Source organism: Episyrphus balteatus, chromosome 4, assembly GCF_945859705.1.
Source record: "Episyrphus balteatus chromosome 4, idEpiBalt1.1, whole genome shotgun sequence".
In the NCBI taxonomy this organism is placed as follows: domain Eukaryota; kingdom Metazoa; phylum Arthropoda; class Insecta; order Diptera; family Syrphidae; genus Episyrphus; species Episyrphus balteatus.
The window spans coordinates 35723608-35745992 of record NC_079137.1 but is presented as its reverse complement, the minus strand read 5'-3'; the positions used below and the strand labels follow the sequence as shown (position 1 = coordinate 35745992).

The 22385-nt window shown below is 29.7% G+C and overlaps 1 protein-coding gene across 1 annotated transcript; it reads left to right on the top strand.

Moving 5' to 3' along the window:
• Positions 1-375: 375 nt before the first annotated feature.
• LOC129918960 (uncharacterized) lies at positions 376-21630 on the top strand. Its single transcript, XM_055999729.1, has 7 exons — positions 376-1525; positions 5706-6130; positions 18294-19202; positions 19266-19614; positions 19682-20272; positions 21040-21278; positions 21351-21630. Exons 2-7 carry the CDS (start codon positions 5765-5767, stop codon positions 21423-21425), a joined length of 2529 nt encoding a protein of 842 aa, XP_055855704.1. The 5' UTR covers positions 376-1525; positions 5706-5764; the 3' UTR covers positions 21426-21630.
• Positions 21631-22385: the final 755 nt, after the last annotated feature.

Below are 22385 nucleotides of genomic sequence, written 5' to 3'. Positions count from 1 at the left end.
TTCTGTCTTTTTCCAATCGTCGCTTAAAAGCTTGATTTTTTAAAAATATTTAAAAAAGAAATAAAAACATACATAAAAAAAAACAAGTATACGCCACAGTGATCAAAAAATTTTAAATATTTATTTGGAATAATAATCTGTCTTTTTACACGTTCTAGCCGATAAATATGCCATTAAAAATTTATTTGTTCCCCATTGTACCTTTAAGCCATTACGGTATCACCTCTGAATAGCATGTCACTTTGAATCAAAGATTATATTGCCAAACGATATTAAGCTTCTTCCGCAAAACAAGTTAAGAAAAGTTGTTGTTAGACTCTTGTTAACCATCGTTGGCAATAATAATATAAATGTATGTTAAAGTTTCCTCCAAGTCATATATACTTTTTTTCATCTCTTTGTACCACCAGTCACTTAGTCACTGCTGCTGCCTGGCTTCATCAGCTGTATAACTTTTAATGCTGCGTTATAAAGCTTCAAATTCAATGGATAGTTTTTGTTAGCTATACACAAAAATTTTGCACCACACAACACACTGAGATGGAAGTGTATACAACACCACTTGATGATGCACTTTGCACGAGTCAACCATTCCGAACGGCAGCAGCAGCAGCAGTGTGATCGCCAGTCTTTGGCTCTAGATCCAAAGATCTTGTTGGATTAACGTATACGAATTCCGATTTACTCTTGCATAGTATTCCAAAGTAGTTGGGTGTTTTTTGTTTCTGCATTGTTGTTGTATTTTTGTGTCGTGTGTTATGTTTTGTTTGTTATATTTTTTGTCCTATACGCACGGAAAATAATAAAATATCAACATTTTTGTACTCTCGGATTGAAATAAATATGCAAGACGCCCGCTTGCTTTCATTTATACAAAAAATTGAAATAAAAAATTAATTTTATTTTCTAATCGTTGAAAAAAAAATTATTTTGAGTTTTTAATTCCAAGATAGTTATGTAGCTGCTATGCGGAGTGGATACAAAAATATAAAATAAAAACCAAAATAAAAAATAGTAAAATGCAGCTTGGCTGGAAATGAATAAAGACAATTATTTCCCCAAGTAGCCAGCCAGCCATACCATAGTACGAAAGGATACGTTTTTTGTTCGTTTTTTGTTAAAACTACATCTTATGTGCGCTCACGTAATACCATGAAAAGGTCACTTTGAATCTTTGTGTGTTCTTTTTTTTATCTGATATTAATTTGTCTGCGAGTGTTGTATAAAAAAGTTCGGTTGAGTTTAAGAGGCAGCAGTTATTAACAGTTGGAATTTTTAAAATACCAAAACGTCAACGCTAAGTTAGTGAACAATTAATCAAAAGTTTGTTACGCCCATAAACACCCAACTCTTAACGAACCCGAACATTTCATGGTTTGATTTGATCCTTGGTTTTGGTTATAAAATATAGTGTGTTACACCTTTAGTATTAATTTGATTGGATAGTGCATTTGAAATAAAGTTGAATCATCATCATCATCAGCAACATATGCAGACACAGATCTTATTTTTCGGTTTATAAGAGGTGGGTGCAAAGTTATTGCATAATTTATTCACATCGTTACCGACTTTATTTTTTTTTTAAATTAAAGTAAAGACATTAAGCCTATGAAAATGTAGAAAAAAAAACATATCAAACTGCATACGAGAGGCGTAGTTTTAGTTTGTATATAGTATTGCACAAGTTTCAATTGCGCTAAGTTTTATTTGATTGCCATAATATACACCTTGAGGATCATTAAGGCATACATGAATTGAATAGTATGCTAAATTAACTTCTTTAAATAATAATTTGGATTAAAAAATTTTAAGCCAACACTTAAATGACAGTCGGAAAACTTGTTTTTAACGGTGATTGATGGGTTGCATTTGAATTCAAATGGAATTCCACCGAAAAGTGTCCCAGATTTTTCATTTTTTGTCTTTTGGTGTGGCTTATAATATGACAAAGATCAAATAATTTGATTTAATTTTTTTTTTCGAGTGATGAATTTACTAATTTTTTTTTAGTTTTTTGTATTTGTTTGCATGGTAATTTTTAAAAAGTTTGATGAGACCTTTGAAATTGATTTAATCTGGCATCTAAAATATCGGTTCTATTATGTTAATCTAAGAACATTGTAATGCACCTTTTGTATTGAAAATAGGAAAGTTTTTTTTTTAACCACTAATTTATTTTTCAACGTCTGAAGACTGAAATGAGGTTTTTTTTTATTCAAATTTCATAAAAAAAAGCAGTTCCAGGTAATTTTTTTTTGAAAATTACAAATATAAAACGTAACCAGAAAGTTTCCTACGCCTAAAGATTATGATAAAAAAAAAACATTCTTCAACATTTTTTGTTTTTCGTCGACTTTGATTAAATACAAAACGGATCTGATGATTTTGATATTTGTTTTTCTCTTGTTTTTTTTTTTTTAATTTGTATTTTTTTTTTTTTAATCATTATAAACGGTACCTTCCATAGAATCCTGTTTTCTAACTTTCTTCTAATCGACTTTTTCAATGTAATCTCGTTTTCTTTATAATTTTAATATACCTACATACATATGTACAAAAAAAAACAAAAACTTTTTCAAAAAAGTGAATTTTTAGAAAATTTTATTTTTTTTTCTCTTAAAATACAACTTAGATAATAAAAGAAGTCAAGCTGTTTACTGTTTTTGGAGCTCGAATTCGTTTAAGAAATTTATTTTTTATCCAAGAACATATTTTGAAGATTGAAGTGCGACCTAGCTTCAGGAATTTCTGCAACCACTCTATACATGGAGTATTAATAGCCATTTAGTATCATTTTCCGAACATTTTTTTTCATTTTCACTTTGGAGGCCTTACCGCCATACTTTGTCAAAAAAATTTTAATGAACTTTTACATTTTCGACTACCAGCACACTAAATGGCTTAACATACCCTGACTCCTCACCCTTAAATCAAATAACAGTTTTTTCGACAATCTATTCAAAATACATACCAAACATGGTGAATTTGATTATTTAACACTCAAATATCATACTCTGTTAATTCTCCCATTGATTTACCAGGTTCGTCTTTTGTTTTGCCAAGAATTATTCGTTGGTTTATGCTTTGTCCACCAGTTGATTTGGCAGGTTCGTAAATTTGTCAGGTTCGTCTATTGATTTGCCTGGTATATCCGTTGATTTGCTGAGTTCGTCCGTTGATTTTCCTAGCAGGAATATAAAAGATGATATCCGAAAAAAAAAAAAACAAAAAATATAACGAAGAATCCTTAATAAAGGACTTTACAACAACGTTCTAGAAGAAACCAGCATGAGCTGAGCACCTCTTATAAAAATATCAGATTTGTGACGTAGTATAACATTCAAGAATAAGATAAAACAAGAAAATGCTTTTAATTTAAGTTTCTTTAATAACCAAAGCACACCACAATACTCAAAAAGAGCTATCTCAATGGCGTCTGAGATTCTATGCACTTGTCCAATCTTCAATTACTTGCTTCTAAACCCGAACTGGTGTTCAGGCATTTTCCTCTAATATTGAAGACTATTTTTTTAATACTAGAGAATTAAGGATTTATTTTATTCTGTAAGAGCCTTTCATCAACTTTTTTGTTTGTAAAATGTACTAGAACATTTAGAAGGAAAAAATTTCTTCAATGATTGAACTACTTCTACCGAAAAAAATAGTTGATAATATTGAACAAATTATTCGATTTTTAGCAAAAATTGTTTGTAATAGTGCCTTTAAGAACTGATTTTATTTTTCCAGATATTTTATTATTTTTTGAGATAATTTAAATTAAAGTAAGTATTTGGCTCAAAAACAGCACTGGTCATTAGGGTGTGCGTTATTTCCCAAAGTGATGTTTTCGGGGGAGACACCCCCCAGATCGAAAGTTTAGGGCCTAAATAAGGGGAAATTAACAAAAAAACATTTTTTGGAGGTCATTAACCCGTGCCTCTAAGGTCATATTTTCCCCATACAAATTTGTATGGGAAATTTTTAACTCATACATAAAATTTTGTTTCTCTCGAGTTAAATCATCTATTTTTAAAATGTTTGTTGATTCTGGTTGGAAAATAGTTCCTTTAAAAGATTACATTCAAAATTTCCCGTTAAAATTTTTTTTTTATATTTTATTTCGGTTTTTGAAATTATTAGCTGTTTTCGTAGTTTTTGCTTTCACCTATCACATAATTTTAAATGCAGTTTTATTGGTTTTTAATTCTTTTCAAATATTGCATTCAAAAATTTGTGTATAAATTTTAATTTTTTTTAATTTTTTTTGAAATTTTTGCCGTTTTTATACGTTTAAATTTATTTTTTTCGAACTACAAAAGATATGTTTACAATATTTTTATTGAATTTTGTTTAAAAATTCACCTAAAAATGACATCAAAAAAGTTGCAAACAAGAAAGGGTAAAGTATTTAATAATATTTATTTAATATAAAAACGGCAAAAATTTCAAATAGAAATTTAAAAAAATTAAAATTTTTGATTTATACACAAATTTTTGAATGCAATATTTGAAAAGAATTAAAAACCAATAAAACTGCATTTAAAATTATGTGATAGGTGAAAGCAAAAACTACGAAAACAGCTAATAATTTCAAAAACCGAAATAAAATATAAAAATTTTTTTTTAACGGGAAATTTTGAATGTAATCTTTTAATGGAACTATTTTCCAACCAGAATCAACAATTATTTTAAAAATAGATGATTTAACTCGAGAGAAAACAAATTTTATGTATGAGTTAAAAATTTCCCATACAAATTTGTATGGGAAAAATATGACCTTAGAGGCACGGGTTAATGACCTCCAAAAAATTTTTTTTTGCTAAATTCCCCGTATTTAGGCCCTAAACTTTCGATCTGGGGGGTGTCACCCCCTAAAACATCACTTTGGGAAATAACGGACACCCTACTTGTCATGGTCAACCAAATTAAACTTTATTTTACCAAAAGAACCAAAACATTCCTTTCTGAAGGTTTTAAGGATGTTGAACTCAAATCCGGAGTCAAAAAATAAAAAAAAAAAAAACAAAAATTGGTTCAAAAATTTTGTGACCAGTGACTTATTATGCTTTGGCTTAATAACTGAAACTTAAGATATCACAGACAATAAAAAAGATATCGGAAAGATTTAAACAGTTTTTGTAAGAAGAAAATTAGTGTTTATAGGCACGGTTATAAATTTGTTTATAAAGAATTACTCCATATTAAAACATAACCTCGAAAACAGCTAAAATGACGTTTTTTGGCATATTATCTTGGTTCTGTGGGAGAAAAAAAGTTCAATTTTGTTGAGCAGTGTTATTGGTATTTCTGCAAAAGTCTTCTGATTGCAAGTGGACTCGAGATGTCCGCCTGCTCAATTCTGTTATCGAATATACAATGAACTTGTCAAGGAAACGAAATGAATGATTATATTGAATAGATTTTCTATTTGCGACACCTTTTTTTACATTATTATAATGTCTCAAGCATTGATGTGGCAGTAGTTGCGAAATAGTACCTATAGGTACCTAAAAGAAACAAAAGACTAAATACAAATCCAGCCCTTCTATTTGAAATCACTTACCATTGCGCTAATTTTTTTTGTTGGTTAAATCTAATAGTCTAATTCTGTTTAATATTAATAAATATACTTCATCAACTTATAAGTAACACGCTTTAAATTAATAATATTTAAATTTAAATTGCATTATTTGTTTCTTTAATAGGCTTGACAATCAATTAAGAAAACCAACTATTAAACCCATAGCATTAAGGATATAAAGTCATGAGTGATAAAATTCACTCTTATTCAGTTGATTCTCATGAATTAAAATTAACAATGTCAGTACCACCACAACAACAACAACAATCTCATCATGAATATGGACGTAACCTCAACCAAGATATTCAACTACAAGTAATCATTAAAGAAAATGAGAGTAGTTTACGTAGAACAAAGGCTAGTAAGACAACATCACCTGCATCTGCAGCAGCGGCAGCAGCGGCATCTATGATTAAAAAACCTGTAACAAGAGCACAAGACTTACAAGACAATGACAACACAACAATAAACGGCAACGGCCAATATGGAAAAATAAATCTAAATCATTGCAGAGACTTCCGTATGGCTCAGCCGAGGAATGATGAAAACGTGAGTAGAATTATATTGTTTATTTCTTTTTTCGTATTTTTTTTATTTTCCGTACCTATGTACTCCTAACCTAACTATAATATTTTTTAATAACGTGAAGTGATGTTCATACGAACATTACACACTATAAAAAAAATTATGTAAGTACGTACAATTATTATATTGTACAAACTGCTCAAAACTGGGACATTTTGCTTAGTGGGGTATTATAGGTGTGCTTAGGAAGTTGGTTACAAAAAAAGTAGTTAGGACTTTCAAAATGATTTAACCAACTTAAATGAATGAAAAAAATGTAAAGAATTTGATAATGGTTTGTGACTAAGTTTTAGCATTCAGGAAACCCAGAGTTCGAATAGTTGAATCAATTAGAACTGCACATATTGTTGATTACGTTATTAGCCACTACCTACTTTTTGCTCTGCCTTTGGTTGAATAAATTAAAGTACTCAAGGCCAAGGCCAAGGAACTTAAACGAGATAAATTACTTTTAATTTTGACATAAAAGTAGGTAGGTAATGTGGAAATGAAAACAAAACAAAAGAGCATTTTGTTTGCGGAATAGTTTTAAGAAAAAAAAGGCTTGCTTCATTCATAACACCTTCATCATCTCTTTCATTAAACATTGTATGCATTACTTGTATGTACTGTACCTAATTCAATATTTTATGTATACGTGAAACATTCATATTAGAAAAACTCGCTTATGTGGTGTCACATTAAGATCGAAAATAAATAAAATTAATATATAAATCTACAATTATGTATGTATATTAGGGTGGGTCAAAAAAATCGAAATTCTTTTTTTTGATTTGGTACTCCGAAAAATCGATTGCTAGACACCTCTAGAATATACACACCAAATAGGTATGAGCTCTTTATATTAATTGGAAGGTCCTCCGCTTTGCAATTTTCCATTTTTACATCAAGCTTCTACTAAAAAAAAATATTTTTTTTATTAATTGACTTTTTAGCAAATTTCTTTTCAGATTCTTGTAGGAAATTGAACGCTCTACAAAAAAGGCCTTATACCAGTTCACTGAAAATTCATTATTTTCAATTTAGCAAGACGTATTCTTGTAGGGGCTTAAACGTTCTACAAAAAATTCCGTGGCATCAAATTGATTGCTTAAACCGTTTAGAAGGTATTCGTATCCAAACCAATGCTCACTGATTTCAATAGTTTTCTTATGACCCGTATGCATTGCGATTTGGATACGAATATCTTCTAAACGGTTAAAGCAATCAATTTGATGCCAAGGAATTTTTTGTAGAACGTTTAAGCCCCTACAAGAATACGTCTTGCTAAATTGAAAATAATGAATTTTCAGTGAACTGGAAAATTTTTTAAAATATAAAATGTTTTCATAATTTTTTTTAACTTTGACCTCGAATATCTTTAGAATGGTTAGATTAATGAAAAAAGTTTACAAGACCTTTTTTGTGGAGCAATTAATTTCCAACAAGAATATTACTTGCGCGTTTGATGATTATAATTTTTCAGTTTGTTACAAAATTAAGACCAAAAAACGAATTTTTAAAGATTTTCTCGATTTTTTTACCTCAAATATCTATTCAACGGTTAGATAAACGAAAAAAGTGTATAAGGCCTTTTTTGTAGAGCGTTCAATTTCCTACAAGAATCTGAAAAGAAATTTGCTAAAAAGTCAATTAATAAAAAAAATATTTTTTTTTAGTAGAAGCTTGATGTAAAAATGGAAAATTGCAAAGCGGAGGACCTTCCCATTAATATAAAGAGCTCATATTTGGTGTGTATATTCTAGAGGGGGGATCGGGTCAAAATTCTGGCTTCAAAATTCTGCTTTTCAAAATTCTGCTTTTTCAGCGAAAATTCTGTTTTTCAAAATTCTGCTTTTTTTCTATTCTGTTTTTCAAAATTCTGCCTTTTAAAATTCTGCTTTTCAAAATTCTGCCAGCATTATATTTGAACAAAAAAAATTCTGCTAATTCTGTTTTTTTTTTTTATTGAATATGCGCTGGCTAAAGAAAAATACACCTCATCAATGTAATTCAACATTGGTACTTTCCTAAATTTTTTTATTTAAGTGTCGCAAATATTTTTTGAAATGCATATACTGACTTTCTTTCAAATAAAATATGTATACTAATTGGAACCGATGTTGTATATTCCTTTTCTTATTCAAATTTTTGAATATTCATCTTTATTTGATAAATTAATAAATTTTTAGTAATACAGTAAAATAAGGAGAAAAAAGGGGTAAATCTCGGAATGAATGTTAGTAGAAATTTTTTTTGCTCAATATCTTCCTTTTGCCATTCTATAACATATCTCAAAAGTCTAGAAAAATCTCATGTCCGCTTGTCGCGATTTCAAGGTCAAATCGTGAAATGGAGATTTTCAAAATTAGCAAAAGTAGGCTATGGTATTATATACACATATGATACATGATTTCAAGGTATGTTTTAATGCTGATTCCAAAAAATCTAAAATCAAGACAATCTGACGTCTCTGGAAAAAGTTATACCTGTTTTTCATCTGTCAACTCATATTATTATAACAGTTGCAAACTTACTGCCGAAAAACCCTTAAAAGTTATGGTAGATGAACCAAATTTTGCATGAAGATTTTAGAATCCATCATTATTAAAAATCAAAACAATCCATTACAAAAAATATATATACCTACGAAATAATGGTATTTTTTTATGGAGGGGCAAATTTTAGGATATGCACTAAAGAAGATTCTTGTTCATCTTAGGAATAAGTGCTAATAGGCTAATTTTTTCATTTTAATCTTTGTTTGGATATTCTTTAACTACCCTCAAAAATCTAAAAAAATCTCATGTCCGCAAGTCCTAATTTTCTTGGTTTGAAGATAAGGTGCAGATTTGAAAAAATTGAAAAACTACTCTTCAGATATTTGTGTCAGATCAACATGAATAAGGTACATTACTTTTCAGGGATGGTCATATTGATTTGTTTGTGGGTCTTGTTGGAATCAGCGTTAAAAAATACCTTGAAATGATATGGGTTATGTTGGTATACATATAATAATCTAAAGTTTTCTTATTATTTTTTAAAAATCTGCACCTAACTTAGTTTAACCTGGAAAATTAGAACTTGCGGACATGATATTTTTTTAGATTTTTGACATAAGTTATAGAATATCCAAACAAAGATAGAAACAAAAAAATTAGCCTATTAGCACTAATTCCAAGATTGTACCAGGATGTTTTTTAGTGCACATCCCAAAATTTCCCCTTTTCTCAAAAAATACCATTTTGTCATAGATATAAATGTTTTTTTGCATTGCATTGTTTTGATTCCTAATAATAATGGATATGAAAACCTTCATGCAAAATTTGGTTCCGCTACCATTACTTTTAAGGGTTTTTCGGCAGTAAGTTTGCAACTGTTATAATAATATGAGTTGACAGATGAAAAACAGGTATAACTTTTTCCAGAGACGTCAGATTGTCTTGATTTTAGATTTTTTGGAATCAGCATTAAAAAATACCTTGAAATCATGTATCATATGTGTATATAATACCATAGCCTATTTTTGCTAATTTTGAAAATCTCCATTTCGCGATTTGACCTTGAAATCGCGACAAGCGGACATGAGATTTTTCTAGACTTTTGAGATATGTTATAGAATGGCAAAAGGAAGATACTGAGCAAAAAAAATGTCTACTAACATTCATTCCGAGGTTAAACCCTTATTTGACTGGATTATAGTTATTTTTGGAAATGTTTAATATTAAAAACCTTTTCTTAATATTTTCAAATTTATTCATTTATAAAACAAAAATTAATTCGCATTTAAAAAATGTGTGTAAGTAATCAAATAAGCAGATAATTTTTCAAAAAGATGATTTTACAGAATTCTGCAAAAAATTAAAAAAGGGTTTGGAAAATGTTTAAAAGCGAGCGCTTTTTAACATTTTCCAAACCCTTTTTTAATTTTTTGCAGAATTTTGAAAAGCAGAATTATGAAAAGCAGAATTTTGAAAAACAGAATTTTGAAAAACAGAATTTTGAAAAGCAGAATTTTGAAAGCAGAATTTTGACAAAAGAATTTTGACCCCAGCAGAATTTTGACCCCAACCCTCTAGAGGGGTCTAGCAATTGATTTTTCGGAGTACCAAATCAAAAAAAATAATTTCGATTTTTTTGACCCACCCTAATGTATATTGTATATAAAATTGATAATTTTTAATTAAAATGCAAATAAGAGTCCTATAGCAGATCATTAATTGAAAATGTAGTTTTGTACTGTACGTACATACTTAAAAATATGTTGTCTTTAATTTTAATAGCTGCTTGTTAATGACGTCATTGAAATTAATATCTTCAATCTTGTATGACCTAGTGGTCTATCGTTTTTATATCCTAAGGTTATTGAGCCGCATTCCGATCATTGCGACTGCGAAATGCTGGTATTTTTTTAGTTTATTTTCCTAATTGAAACTCCTTTAATGCCACTGATACACAAATATTCTCATAAATGGCTTAAGTGCGACTATAAAATTTCGGAATAGATTCTAATAAATTCAATTCTTTTACAAATCTTAAAAAGTCAAGAGATAAGACTTTTTAACTTTGGTATCTTTTTAAATAGTTTTGTCTGATACTTCATTTAATGAAAACAAACCAATGTAATTTAGGTACATAACGTTCAATTTATCCGTTCGCGGTTCTGTACTTGTGTGAGCCTTGCATTATTGACCAATTCACCAATTCAAAGGCAGAGGTGCCGAGCCAAGTAAGTTTTCAAAAAAAAAATTACAACTTTGGGACATTCTGCCAACCTTTTTCCGTCCACTTAGCCTTTTGCCATTTTGGAATAATTGTCTCTTTAACAGTTTCTTCAACAACCTGCACCAATCCATAGCTTTACGGGAGAGAACTTCAATCAAAAAATTGCTAATTTGTCCGTCACCCTCGAATATTCAGAGTAGACTGCCTTCTGCCAATTTGAAATTAGCTTATCATCCCACCCTATCCAACAATTCCCCGAAAAAAAAATTCCATGCCGCGAGTGAAAAGAACATTTCTTAACAAAATATACAAAAACTTATGTGCAATTGATTCACCACTGAGTGGTAGTATTTTCCTTTTTTTAACTCAGAATATTTTTTCAGAATCTAACCCCAACACCCAACAATCAACATCTTTTCTTGAAATTAAAAAATTGTCGTTTAGATCATTAAATCGCTTCAATTGTGGTGTTTAGTATGTTTTTTAAAGAAAAGAATAAAATAATATCCGTTTATAAAGTCGAAAGTTAAAAATCTAGGTCTAAATATGGCAACTATCTTATATTTTTTGTTTTGTAAGTTCTTAATTAGCTATATTATTATAAATGTTTTATTCACTCTTCAAAGGCTAGATATTTTTTTTTTAAATATAAATATCAATCAATAAGTTTGATGAGTATAAGCCTCCTCTTTCATCTTCCACATTTGTCGGTCTAAACTCTAAAGCATCCCTCTAGTAGTTTGAACAAAAAGATTGTATTTCGTCTCTCCACCTCTTGAGTTGTCTTCCTACACTTCCTTTTTTGTCCCTCGGAATCCACTCTGTAGTTAATTTGGTCCATCGATCATCTGAGGTTCGGAATATATGTCTAGCCCAATCCCAATTAAGTTTTCTTGTTTTTTGAAGATAATTTTCAAATTTCGTTTGGGTTCTTAAATTGTTGTGCTTAATCCGTTGAGATAACTTCACCTTCAGAATTGACCTTTCCATCGCTCTTTGACAGTATTGAAGCTTATTTTCGAGGGCTCTCGTAAATTGCCATGTTTGGCAGCTATATGTTAAGATCGGAAGAACTACTGTTGAGTCAAAATGGCATTTTCTTGTTTTTATTGAGATGTTTAGATCCAGCAGATTCTTTACGTTCCAAAATTGTTTCCAAGTGTTTGCTATTCTTTGGTTCACATTTTTCTATCTTTATCGGTGAATGATATTAATATAATTATAGTCTTCTACGTTGTGTGCTATATTAAATATGTACAACTTTGAAACCACTTTGTAACCATTGGAAAATTGGAATCATTTTTTAAGAATAATACAACTTACATTAACCTTTCATTAATGAAAAAAAGAACGTATACGCCTCAGTGACCCATGAGAGTAGTAATAAAAAGAAGCGTATCGCTTGGTTAATGTTAAAACTAGAAAATTATATAATTGTTCGTTCGAAATTTCACATGTAGAGGTTTAAAATCACGGGGTCCTTAGGTTAGGTACTGATGAATGTTAGGTCATCCTTTGTGGTACACCATTAATCTGTAGAATCTTCCCAACAATGAAACCTTTAAGAGCTTTCATTAAAATGGAATAGAATTTTTGTGTCGGTATTGGTTAAATTCTGCTTAATTGGAAACATTTTCAGAGATACAATTTTGTAAATTTCATGATTGGAAAACTATGAAGCCATTACTTGTCTTAATAAGCGTTATTTTTCGAACCTTACCTAATGTAGTATACACTGGAGTGTATAATGAAAAGTTTATTGAACACATTTTTAACTAAGCAGACTCTAATGTACTTAAAAATCTCGAATAGTCTAGACTTAATGTTTTAATTAGTGTTTCATATGCGACATACTTAAAATTTTTTTCGACTTTTAATTGACCATACATAACTTTTTAATTTTCAAATCAAACGACAAAAACTTACGAGTTAAAAAAAAAAAATATTTTCGTTAATCTCATAATCAACATTCAACACCTTCGCTGATTTTGTAAAAATTCTCCCTGAGGGGGAGATGTGATTAAGCGAACATAAAACCAACGACATATTTCATCTAAAATATAACCATGGTGTGAGATAGGTGACAGATATTAGTTCGTGGTGTTTACTCGTATATCTTAATCGCCACCTCCAATCAGATATTCCGATAAACAAAAATCAAAAAAAAATTTTAGAAAATACCGACATCGACACTTCATGGTATCAACTTGAGACCATTAGTGGGATCATAAAGCTCTCAACTTTATCTACCTTCATTTGCATATTTTTTTTTTTCAAGAAAAACAAAAATAAAAAACTATAACAATATATTTATCTATAAGGTTTACATATTCATTATAATATATTTAAAACTACTCGTATTATTGATACAAATATAATAGTTTGATTTGGTGGACTTAATTTGTAATCGTAACCACAAAAAAAAAAATTATTTTTATAAAGAGAAATTGATTGAGTTTCATTCGATTTTTGGAAAATAAATTTGTCAAAATGAAATACATGTAGATAATTATTATCTTTATTATGATGTGAAAACAAAAGAATTCAAAGAATGTTAATTTCTTTGATAGCGAAGCGTATACAAGTGAGAGCGATGACAAATGGAAAACTAGCGGATAATAGGTTTCATTAGCATCACTTTTTTCGGCGCCGCCACCAATGTTGTTTTTTAAATGGGATATAAGATAATTATCATATTTTTTCATGGGCTTAATAATGATTTAAAATTTAAGATTGATTTGAAAAAACATATAAGCAAAAATTCTTACAATTCGTGTTACAGTGAAATTGTATATAAAATGCAAAGTTCTGGTGGTTAACTTAATGTAGGTATGTATTTTGGAATGCTGAACAATGTGTGCTTTTCTACTTATTGGCTTAGTACATGAAAAATGGTAATTTTTGTTCAAATCAATTTGGCCGGAATAAGATCATAAAATTTATTATATATTTTTTTAACTTCTGAGTGTACTCGTAGGTAGGTAATTGGCGATTGGTAAAGTTGAAATGCGCTACCGGTGGTCAACATTTGCAACTAAATAAACAGGACGGAAGGAGCTAGCATCCGACATTTTACTTTTTTTTTTAGGACTTTTGACATGGACGCCATTTTTAGAATAACAAAATGTAAACATCCGTCTTGTTTATTTTTAGTTCAAAAGTTGAAACTACGGCGCTAGTAGTATATCCTCCAATCGCCAATAGGACAATTAAGGATTCCGACTCCGAAAAAAAAATCGAACTCGAGGTAAGAATTAGGCGTGAAATTAGGATGATGGAGAATGCAAACAAAAATGGGTCCCACAATTGTGTCTGTCTGTCTTTATCTCGAGCCACAGTCTAAACCACTGAAGCGATTTGTTCCAAGCTTGGTAGTTAAATGATTTTTGTGATTGAATTTTTTTTTTAAGACCAAAATTAACTGTACTTGCTATATGACCAAAATCTAAAGGTTGTTTTTATAAAAAAAGGCTCCAACGAGTTTGATTTACCAAAATAGATAGATGTAATGTGCCAAACAACCATGCTTTTGACATAAAAAACAAATAATTTTTGGACCGTTATTAAAGGCAGGTTCTTGCCATAGAAACGTTTTCTTCATGTCTGATGTTCTCCTAAGCGACACGACCGATTTCAATAAAAATAAATTGCACGAATGGAGTCGTACGAACTTGCTGTTAGAGTTCAAGTTGCTTAAATTTTCAATACTTTTTTATATAGAAAAAGAGCAAAAAAAAATTTAAAAAAAAACATAAAATTGGTTCTTTAAAAAATTAAAACAAAATCTGAAATCAAATTATTCTCCAAAAAAAAGTATGCAGTTTTATTTGATATATTAATGTGCATTTTTAGAAAAAAAATTTTCAAAATCGTTGGAGCCGTTTTTTAAAAAACTAATTTTTTATGAATAATTTTTTGGAAAAAAAGTTTTAAAATGAAATTGGTATGCCATTTTGTAGAAATTACTAATCAACATCTAAAAATCAAATTTCAAAAAATTCAATGTCCCGTTTTGGAAAATTTGATTTTTCAAAAAAAAATTTTCAAAATTTTTTTAAAAATCCAAAAATTATTTTTTTCAAAATTTTATTTTTGGCTTATATTAAAGGAGAATGGGCAATTTTGTATGGAACTTGGACGTTCCGCGGCCAAGAACGATTTTGTTATTTTTTGATGTAGTGAAGTCTCACATACATTGTGCAGAAGTTTTATCCTTCTAACGTTCTTCACAAACCGATAAAATGCATTTTTGCATTTAAAAGTTAATGCAAATTGTCTCAATGTTTAAAATTGAACGTGTATTTTAAGTGCAAGATATGATAATCTGTCATTTTCCTTGATCCTGAAGACCTTTATCTTGGATATCCATTATATCCAACCAATAGAACCCAAAATATTGGCTTTTTAAAACATTAATTTCGAGTCTATTTTAAGATTTTTTTTCTCAATTTTTTATTTGTTTTTTTCCTTTTGAAAACTCAAAAACAAAATCTTGAAGTGGTTGGCTTAAAAAGCTTATATTTTGAGTTCCATTGGTCGGATATTCAAGATTGAGGTTTTAAATCATAGAAAAAATGACATAAAATCATATTTCATAACTTAATTAAAATAGGAATTCAATTTGCCCTTCGCATATTGCTCGATGCTTTAACTACACTTATATTGCAATATCTTCCTTTCCAAATGCAATACAACGAAACGGTCATAGTAAAAATTCTTCCTACGTTATAGTTCTTTCATTTGATACCAATTTCATTACTGGCCGCCAAACGTCCAATATGCCCATTCTCCTTTATATAAATGCTTCTTCAAAAAAAGTTTCGTTGAAATCGAATAGATTTGCAAAATAAATTGTTTTTGTTCAAAGATAGATCTTGTCTTAAAACTTATTTTTGAATTTTTTTAACAAAATCGTTGAAGCCGTTTTCGATAAATTTCAATTTTACTAAAATCGGTATATGACAAGTACCGTTTTTTTTGGTCCAAAAAAATTAATTCCAAAAACCCGTCTGGAGAGTCGTCAAATAACGCTACATACCAAGTTTGACAGCAATTGGTCCATCCGTTTAGGCTGTAGCTTTTACAGACAGACAGACAGACGGACTTCCGGGACCCATTTTTGTGGCATTCTCTATAATCGTAACGTCTTGGAAAAACGTTATCGCAACTTTTTTTTTGTACGAATGCATAAGTTGATACATACATATATGTATAGTACCTACATATATCGCAAGTAAAAATTGTACAATAGGTTTTAGTACTGAAGGAAAATTAAAAAAAAATGTTTTTGGACTTTTAACAATTTTTTTTTTCAAAAATCAATTTTTTTGAAATGGACCAATGAATTTTATTGAAGTTTTTTTTATGTGACGGTTATAATTATTTCCTTTTTATTGACTTACCAAATTTTATAAAAATTTTTATGGAAAAAAAACTTGTTTTTAAAAAAAACGGCTGTAACGATTTTCAAATCTTTTTTTCTAACCCTGTTCAGATTGGGAAGTATATAACGTCCAGGTAATCAAATTGACTTGAGGCCGGACTCGATCACCCCAATTTTAATTAGCTCATAGGTATACCTTGCTCAAAGTCCGCACAACTTAGGGTGAGGATGAGTCTAGGGGGAGGTTGATGGTTACTTCTTTTCGTAAATCATATTAATATTGCTATTAATTCGAACAGTAATATTTGAGCATTTTTTTTTTGGAAAATAAAAAAAAAAAAAAATCTTAAAATAAAAATTTAAACATGATCGTCATACTTCAGCTTTAATTGCAATTTATCATAGGTACTTACATATTTCCAACAGTGAGATAGGCTATTGGTAAAGCATTCGCCTAGTGACCTAACAGTTTTGGGATCGATCCCCAGTGGCTGCCCAGTTGTCTATTTTTAATCAAAAATGTTTGAACATAAAAATAAGATGATTTTCTTCTTTGTTTGCACATCCAAGAAAAAGATTAATTTAAGACGGAAGTCATCTTGACAAAATCCCATACAAAAATCCGCTTAATTTAATGTGGAATTCGCTTGTTTGTAGTGGTCTTTTTTTCAATTACAACTTATTTAAAAGAAATTATTTTTTTTTTCAAGTTTAATATGTTTTGCATTAAAAAAAATTAGTTCATTGAAAAATGAAAAAAAAAAGTTTAAAAATAAAATCGCAATGCCCAAATGTCTGCATTAGGTACTCTGAAAAGGTCTAGATTTAGATACTAAAATAAATTATACCATTTTTCTATAATTTTTACTTGCGATATAGGTACTATAGGGCAAGTTTAGGATTCGTAAAAAAAATCGAACTCGAGATAACAATTTTACATGACATTACGATGATGGAGAATGCCAAAAAAGTGGGTCTGGCAATTCTGTCTGTCTGTCTGTCTGTCTGTCTGTGTGTCTGTCTCTATCTGGAGCTGCAGCCTAAACGAGTGAAGTGATTTTCTTCAAACTTGGTAGTTAGCAGTTTTTGGTGATTCCCTAGAGGGGAAATTGAAATTTTTTTTTTATGACCAAAACTAACGGTACCTGTCATATAACGGAAATAGAAAAGTTAATTTTTTTCAAAAACGGCTCTAACGATTTTGATTAAAATTTTTGTGTATAGTACAACACATAAGAGCCAACTTTTGAAATAAAAAAAATATTTTTTGTACCGTTATTAACGGTACCTGTCATAGAACGGTTTTTTTCGTTTCTGAATATCTCGTACAAAATTAACCCGATTTAAATGAAAATTTTTATACAAAAGTGTGTAAGTAAAGATAATAATAAAATTTTAGAAAATTTTCAAAAAACGCATTTTTGGTTTTTTTAAAAATATTTCAAAATTTTTTTTTGAAAAATCAATTTTTTGAAAACGGATCAATGAAAAATTTTGAAATTTAGCTTTTATGTGTAAATTAATTATTTCTTCAAAATGGCATACCAACTTTTTTTTTAAAAAATGTTTATATATAAAAAATAATTTTTTTAAAAAACGGCTCCTACAATTTTCGAAATTTTTTTTCTAAAAATACCTTTTTATACAAGAAATAAAATGGCATATTTTTTTTTTTTTTAAGATAATATAAAACGGAGTTTAATTAATTATAAAAACAGATTTAATTTTTGTATACTACTTATGAAATTTTAAATTTCTTGAATAAAAAGCTTTAACATTATTGTTACTTTAAGCATAAGAGCAAGTACGTGCGACCCCAGTCGTGCAATTTATTTTTATAAAAATTGTGACAAAGCTTTAAGAGAATATAATTTATCTCTTTTGTCAGTGAAAGATGTTGGAAATCCTCTAGATTTCTCATTTTTATTAAAATTTAAACGCCAAATCTCACAACAACATGTTTTAAATTTGAAAAAAATTTACCACTATTGATTTTATTATCTACAAACGTTTTCAAAGTTTTTGTCCACTTCTTTTTAGCCTTACGGATATGTCCCTGAAGTATTTCATCATCATCCAACAAGTTTTCTAGCTTCCGAAAAACCAGAAACGAAAATTAATTGCTGGGATTCAATATATTTCAGTAAAATTACTGGCAATTTAATATCAGACAAAATTTTAGAACGTACATGGAAATATCTAAAATGGCCATTGTTATTATTTCTGGTCTGTGCATTTTTGGGTCTCATCACATACACCTGCATGAATAGTCGAAATACAAGATCTATAAAAACAAATTGTTTAAATTTTACTACAAATTCGAATTGTCTACTAATGGATGCTACTGAAATTGATAATGAAATTAAAAACAATTCAAATACCATCTTAAACGATGAAAAAATCTCTGATGTAGATACATATTCACAAACTGAAATAGCTTTTGAAGATGATGAAATAGAAAATGAAGAAAAAAAAGATGAAAGAGTAAAAAAAGAAAAATACGAAGAAAAGGATGTGTTGGAAAAGGATGTGGAAGCATCTGAGGCTGTCTTAACAGGATCAACAACACTTTTAAGACCGATTATTGTGCCACAATTAACTCATACTGGCTATAGGGAGAAGAATCATATAGATAAGGGATCCAAGAATGACTATACTTTTATCGAAAGAAAGTCAAATCAAAAGTACGAAGAACTTATTCCATCTACCAAGATTCAGAGTCCTTATGGACAAGGAAGTACTGGAGAATCAAAGCCAATTACAAGAGTTCAAATCCCTTATGGTCAAGAGAGTGGAAGAGAAAAAGAAACAACAAATAACCAAACAGAAGGTATTAAAGTTATAGGATTCACTTCAGGCCATCAAAATAATTTCGGAATTCCAATTGAAGAAGATGAAAGAATCTTAAGGCTTCTTAATGATGAACTAAGTAAGCTTGAAAGACAAACGGTGAGTTTAAGACAACTCTTAACCTAATAAACTTTGATTAATATTTGTTTTTTGTATTTATAGGAGCATTCTAATGCTGTAAGTCGAACTGAGAGTTCTTTGATAGTATCACCTACAGTTCCTCAAATTATACACGAAGTCCAGGAATACGTTACTCCCAGCAGTAGACCATTTGAAGACATCCAATGTCAGTCAACATCACTTCCCATGTGTCGAGGAATTTTGCAATATGATCTGACATCTTCGAATGCGAAAAGTTTGTACTTGAGTCCAACGGAGTTAGATGTTTTCGAAACTCTCATTACGTCCAACTGTTCAACAAGGGCTATTGAATTTGTTTGTGCCAGTCTTGAACCTGAATGTCGTCCCACACAAATTGGCATTCTTCAACCATGTAAAAGGATTTGCAAATGTATTTGAAAAATAACTTTTTTGTATTTAAGCAATTTTTAACTTTTTTATTTGTTCTTTCATTGAAGCAATTTTAGAGGCATGTTCTAGCTTAATTGCAAGCTCAGATATTTTAACCTACACTTTTGACTGTGATAAATACCCAGACTCGTATGATCGTAATGTCTGTGAAGATCCAACCCGAAGAAGTGAATGCTATGACAATGAATTCAAATGTGAAGATTTTTCGTGTATTCCTAGCCAATGGCAATGCGATAATATTAAGGATTGTAGTGAGGGTGAAGACGAATTAGGTTGCTTAGTTTGTAGTCCGGAAGAGTTTCGTTGTAGATCGAACGAGAAATGCTTAACGGACGAATACAGATGTGATAGGAATGAAGATTGCGATGATGGTTCTGATGAACATGATTGTTTTACGGAACATGAAGAAAATGACGAAGACCCACAATTGTATCCGAGAATCTTTTCGTTTGCTAGTTTTCTTTTGCCAAATTACACAAGTGAGAACAGTTTTACTGCTATCGCTGATGAAGATCGTTTAGCTGCTGGAAGTGAATTAAATGAAACATTGGCATCGGCAAGCACAAGCAATATTTTGCATGGAATCAGTACTTTGGAGGAAATCAAAAAGGCTGCAGGGAATATTTCGAGAGCTTTAGGTAACAGGTTCATAGTTTATCAAGAGCTTGTTATTCACATTCGAGATTTTTGCTGAAACGAACTTTTTTTCTGCTTTTTTACCCTATTTCACCCTAAAAACAACTTTTTTTTTCATTTATTTTTCATTCAATTGATTCTATTTCAATCCATTCATTTAAATCATTCAATTCATTTAATTCATTCAATTAATTCAATTCATTAAAATCATTTAATTCATTCAATTTCATTCAATTTCATTCAATTCATTCAATTCATTCAATTTATTCAATTCAATCAAGTCATTCAAATATTTCAATTCATTCAATTCAATCAATTCATTCATTTCATTCAATTCATTCAATCCATTCAATTCATTAAATTCAATCAATTCATTCAATTCAAATAATTCATTCAATTCATTAAATTCAACCAATTCATTTAATTCATTCAATTCATTCAACTCATTCAATTCATTTAATTGATTCAATTCATTCAATTCATTCAAATCATTCAATTCATTCAATTTATTTAATTCATTAAATACATTCATTCATAGATTCATAGCTCATCAAGAACTTGTAATTCACATTCACATTCGAGTTTAAGCTTTCTTAAACCAACGAGTTTTTGCTGTTTTAACCCATTTCACCCTAAAAATAGCAAAAACGTTTTTGTTTTCATTTCTATATTTCATTCAATTCATGGCACTCCTTCCCTCAAAACAAACCTTTCCAATTGAAAATAGATTCCATAGAAACGGATTTAATTTAACCTTTCCAATTTATAGCCAACTTTCAGGACAGCAAAGAAATAATGATGACAAGTGATTCCGAAAACAAAATGAAAATTTCCCATAACAATAGTAGCATTAGCAGTAACAGTACCAGTACCAGCAACAATATGACCGAAGTGAATAAAAATGAAAGTAAAATTGAATTAACAACACCTTCTTCAACCTCATGTTCAGGAAATGAGCTCAGGTGTGTTAGTGGAAAATGTATCACAGTTGATCAACTATGTGATAAGGTAAGTAAAAGTTTACCTACATGCAAATTTAACAGTGGAAAGATAAAATGAAATTTCTGCATTAATTAAAAGGTAATGGATTGCCCTGATGGTGAAGATGAACTTATGTGTAACTATGAAGAACGTCCGAAATCTAAAAAGCCTTAACAACAACAACAACGAAGACGAAAAACAACATAATATCAATTGGTTCTGATAAATTAGAAATGAGAGTGTTAATTTTTAATTCAAAATAGATATGTATTTATGTAAATAGTTAGGAAGGTTTTTTTATATTGTTATTATTATGTTAAATAATTATATTATTGAATCATTTATGTAAATAGAAAGAAACACATCTTTGCATTTGAATACATTTTTTTATTAAAGTTATTTGAAAAAAAAAAAAATTAAAACAAAACTCATGTTCTTCAAATTTCCGTGAAACATTTATCACTTTTAGCTTTCATGATTTTGTTTTGTGACTATTAGTCCAGTGCATTTATGCATTTATGAAATTGTGCTCTGAATTCGTCTGAGTATCTCGTATAAAGTGTTCACCTGTTCACCAAGTAGTTCGGACTTACTGGAATTGGTGACGCTACCGCTGATTCTTCAAAAATAATTCTTCCGCAATACTTACGGTGACCATCCGTCCCGGTTTACCCGGGACTGTCCCGTATTTCTACAGCTTGTCCCGGGTTTTTATTTAAGAAACCCGGGACGTATAAGTGTCCCGTATTTTGTAATTTGTCCCGTGATTGTCCCGTATTTGGACATTCTCTGATTTTTGTATTCAATATTTTAAATACTTTGTACGGAAAACAAGAAAACTGTGGCTGGAAATTAAAATTAAATACGCTGCTGAAGTAAAACGAAAATTTTCGTTCAAAAAACTTTTGCCGCAAGAAAAATTACCTGGACAAATAAATGGGAGTGACAAACGATTGAAAAATCTCCATATATTCCAGCACAGGTAAGAATTTCGTTATCTAAGCTACGTATTGTGCAACGAAAAGCAAAATTTTCGTTTGCGATTTCGTTGTGCTGGTTTTGTACGAAAATTTTCGTTTCGCCTCTAGACTAGCCATTAGTTTTTTTAAATGTTCGTCAATTATTTAGTTCCAG

Bases quoted from the DNA above. Each gene is read 5' to 3' on its own strand.
- LOC129918960 (XM_055999729.1), top strand. From the start codon at position 5,765: ATGAGTGATAAAATTCACTCTTATTCAGTTGATTCTCATGAATTAAAA. The intron at 6,131-18,293 runs GTGAGTAGAATT...ACTTCTTTTTAG, and splicing joins AGCCGAGGAATGATGAAAAC to CCTTACGGATATGTCCCTGA. The intron at 20,273-21,039 runs GTAACAGGTTCA...TCCAATTTATAG, and splicing joins GAATATTTCGAGAGCTTTAG to CCAACTTTCAGGACAGCAAA.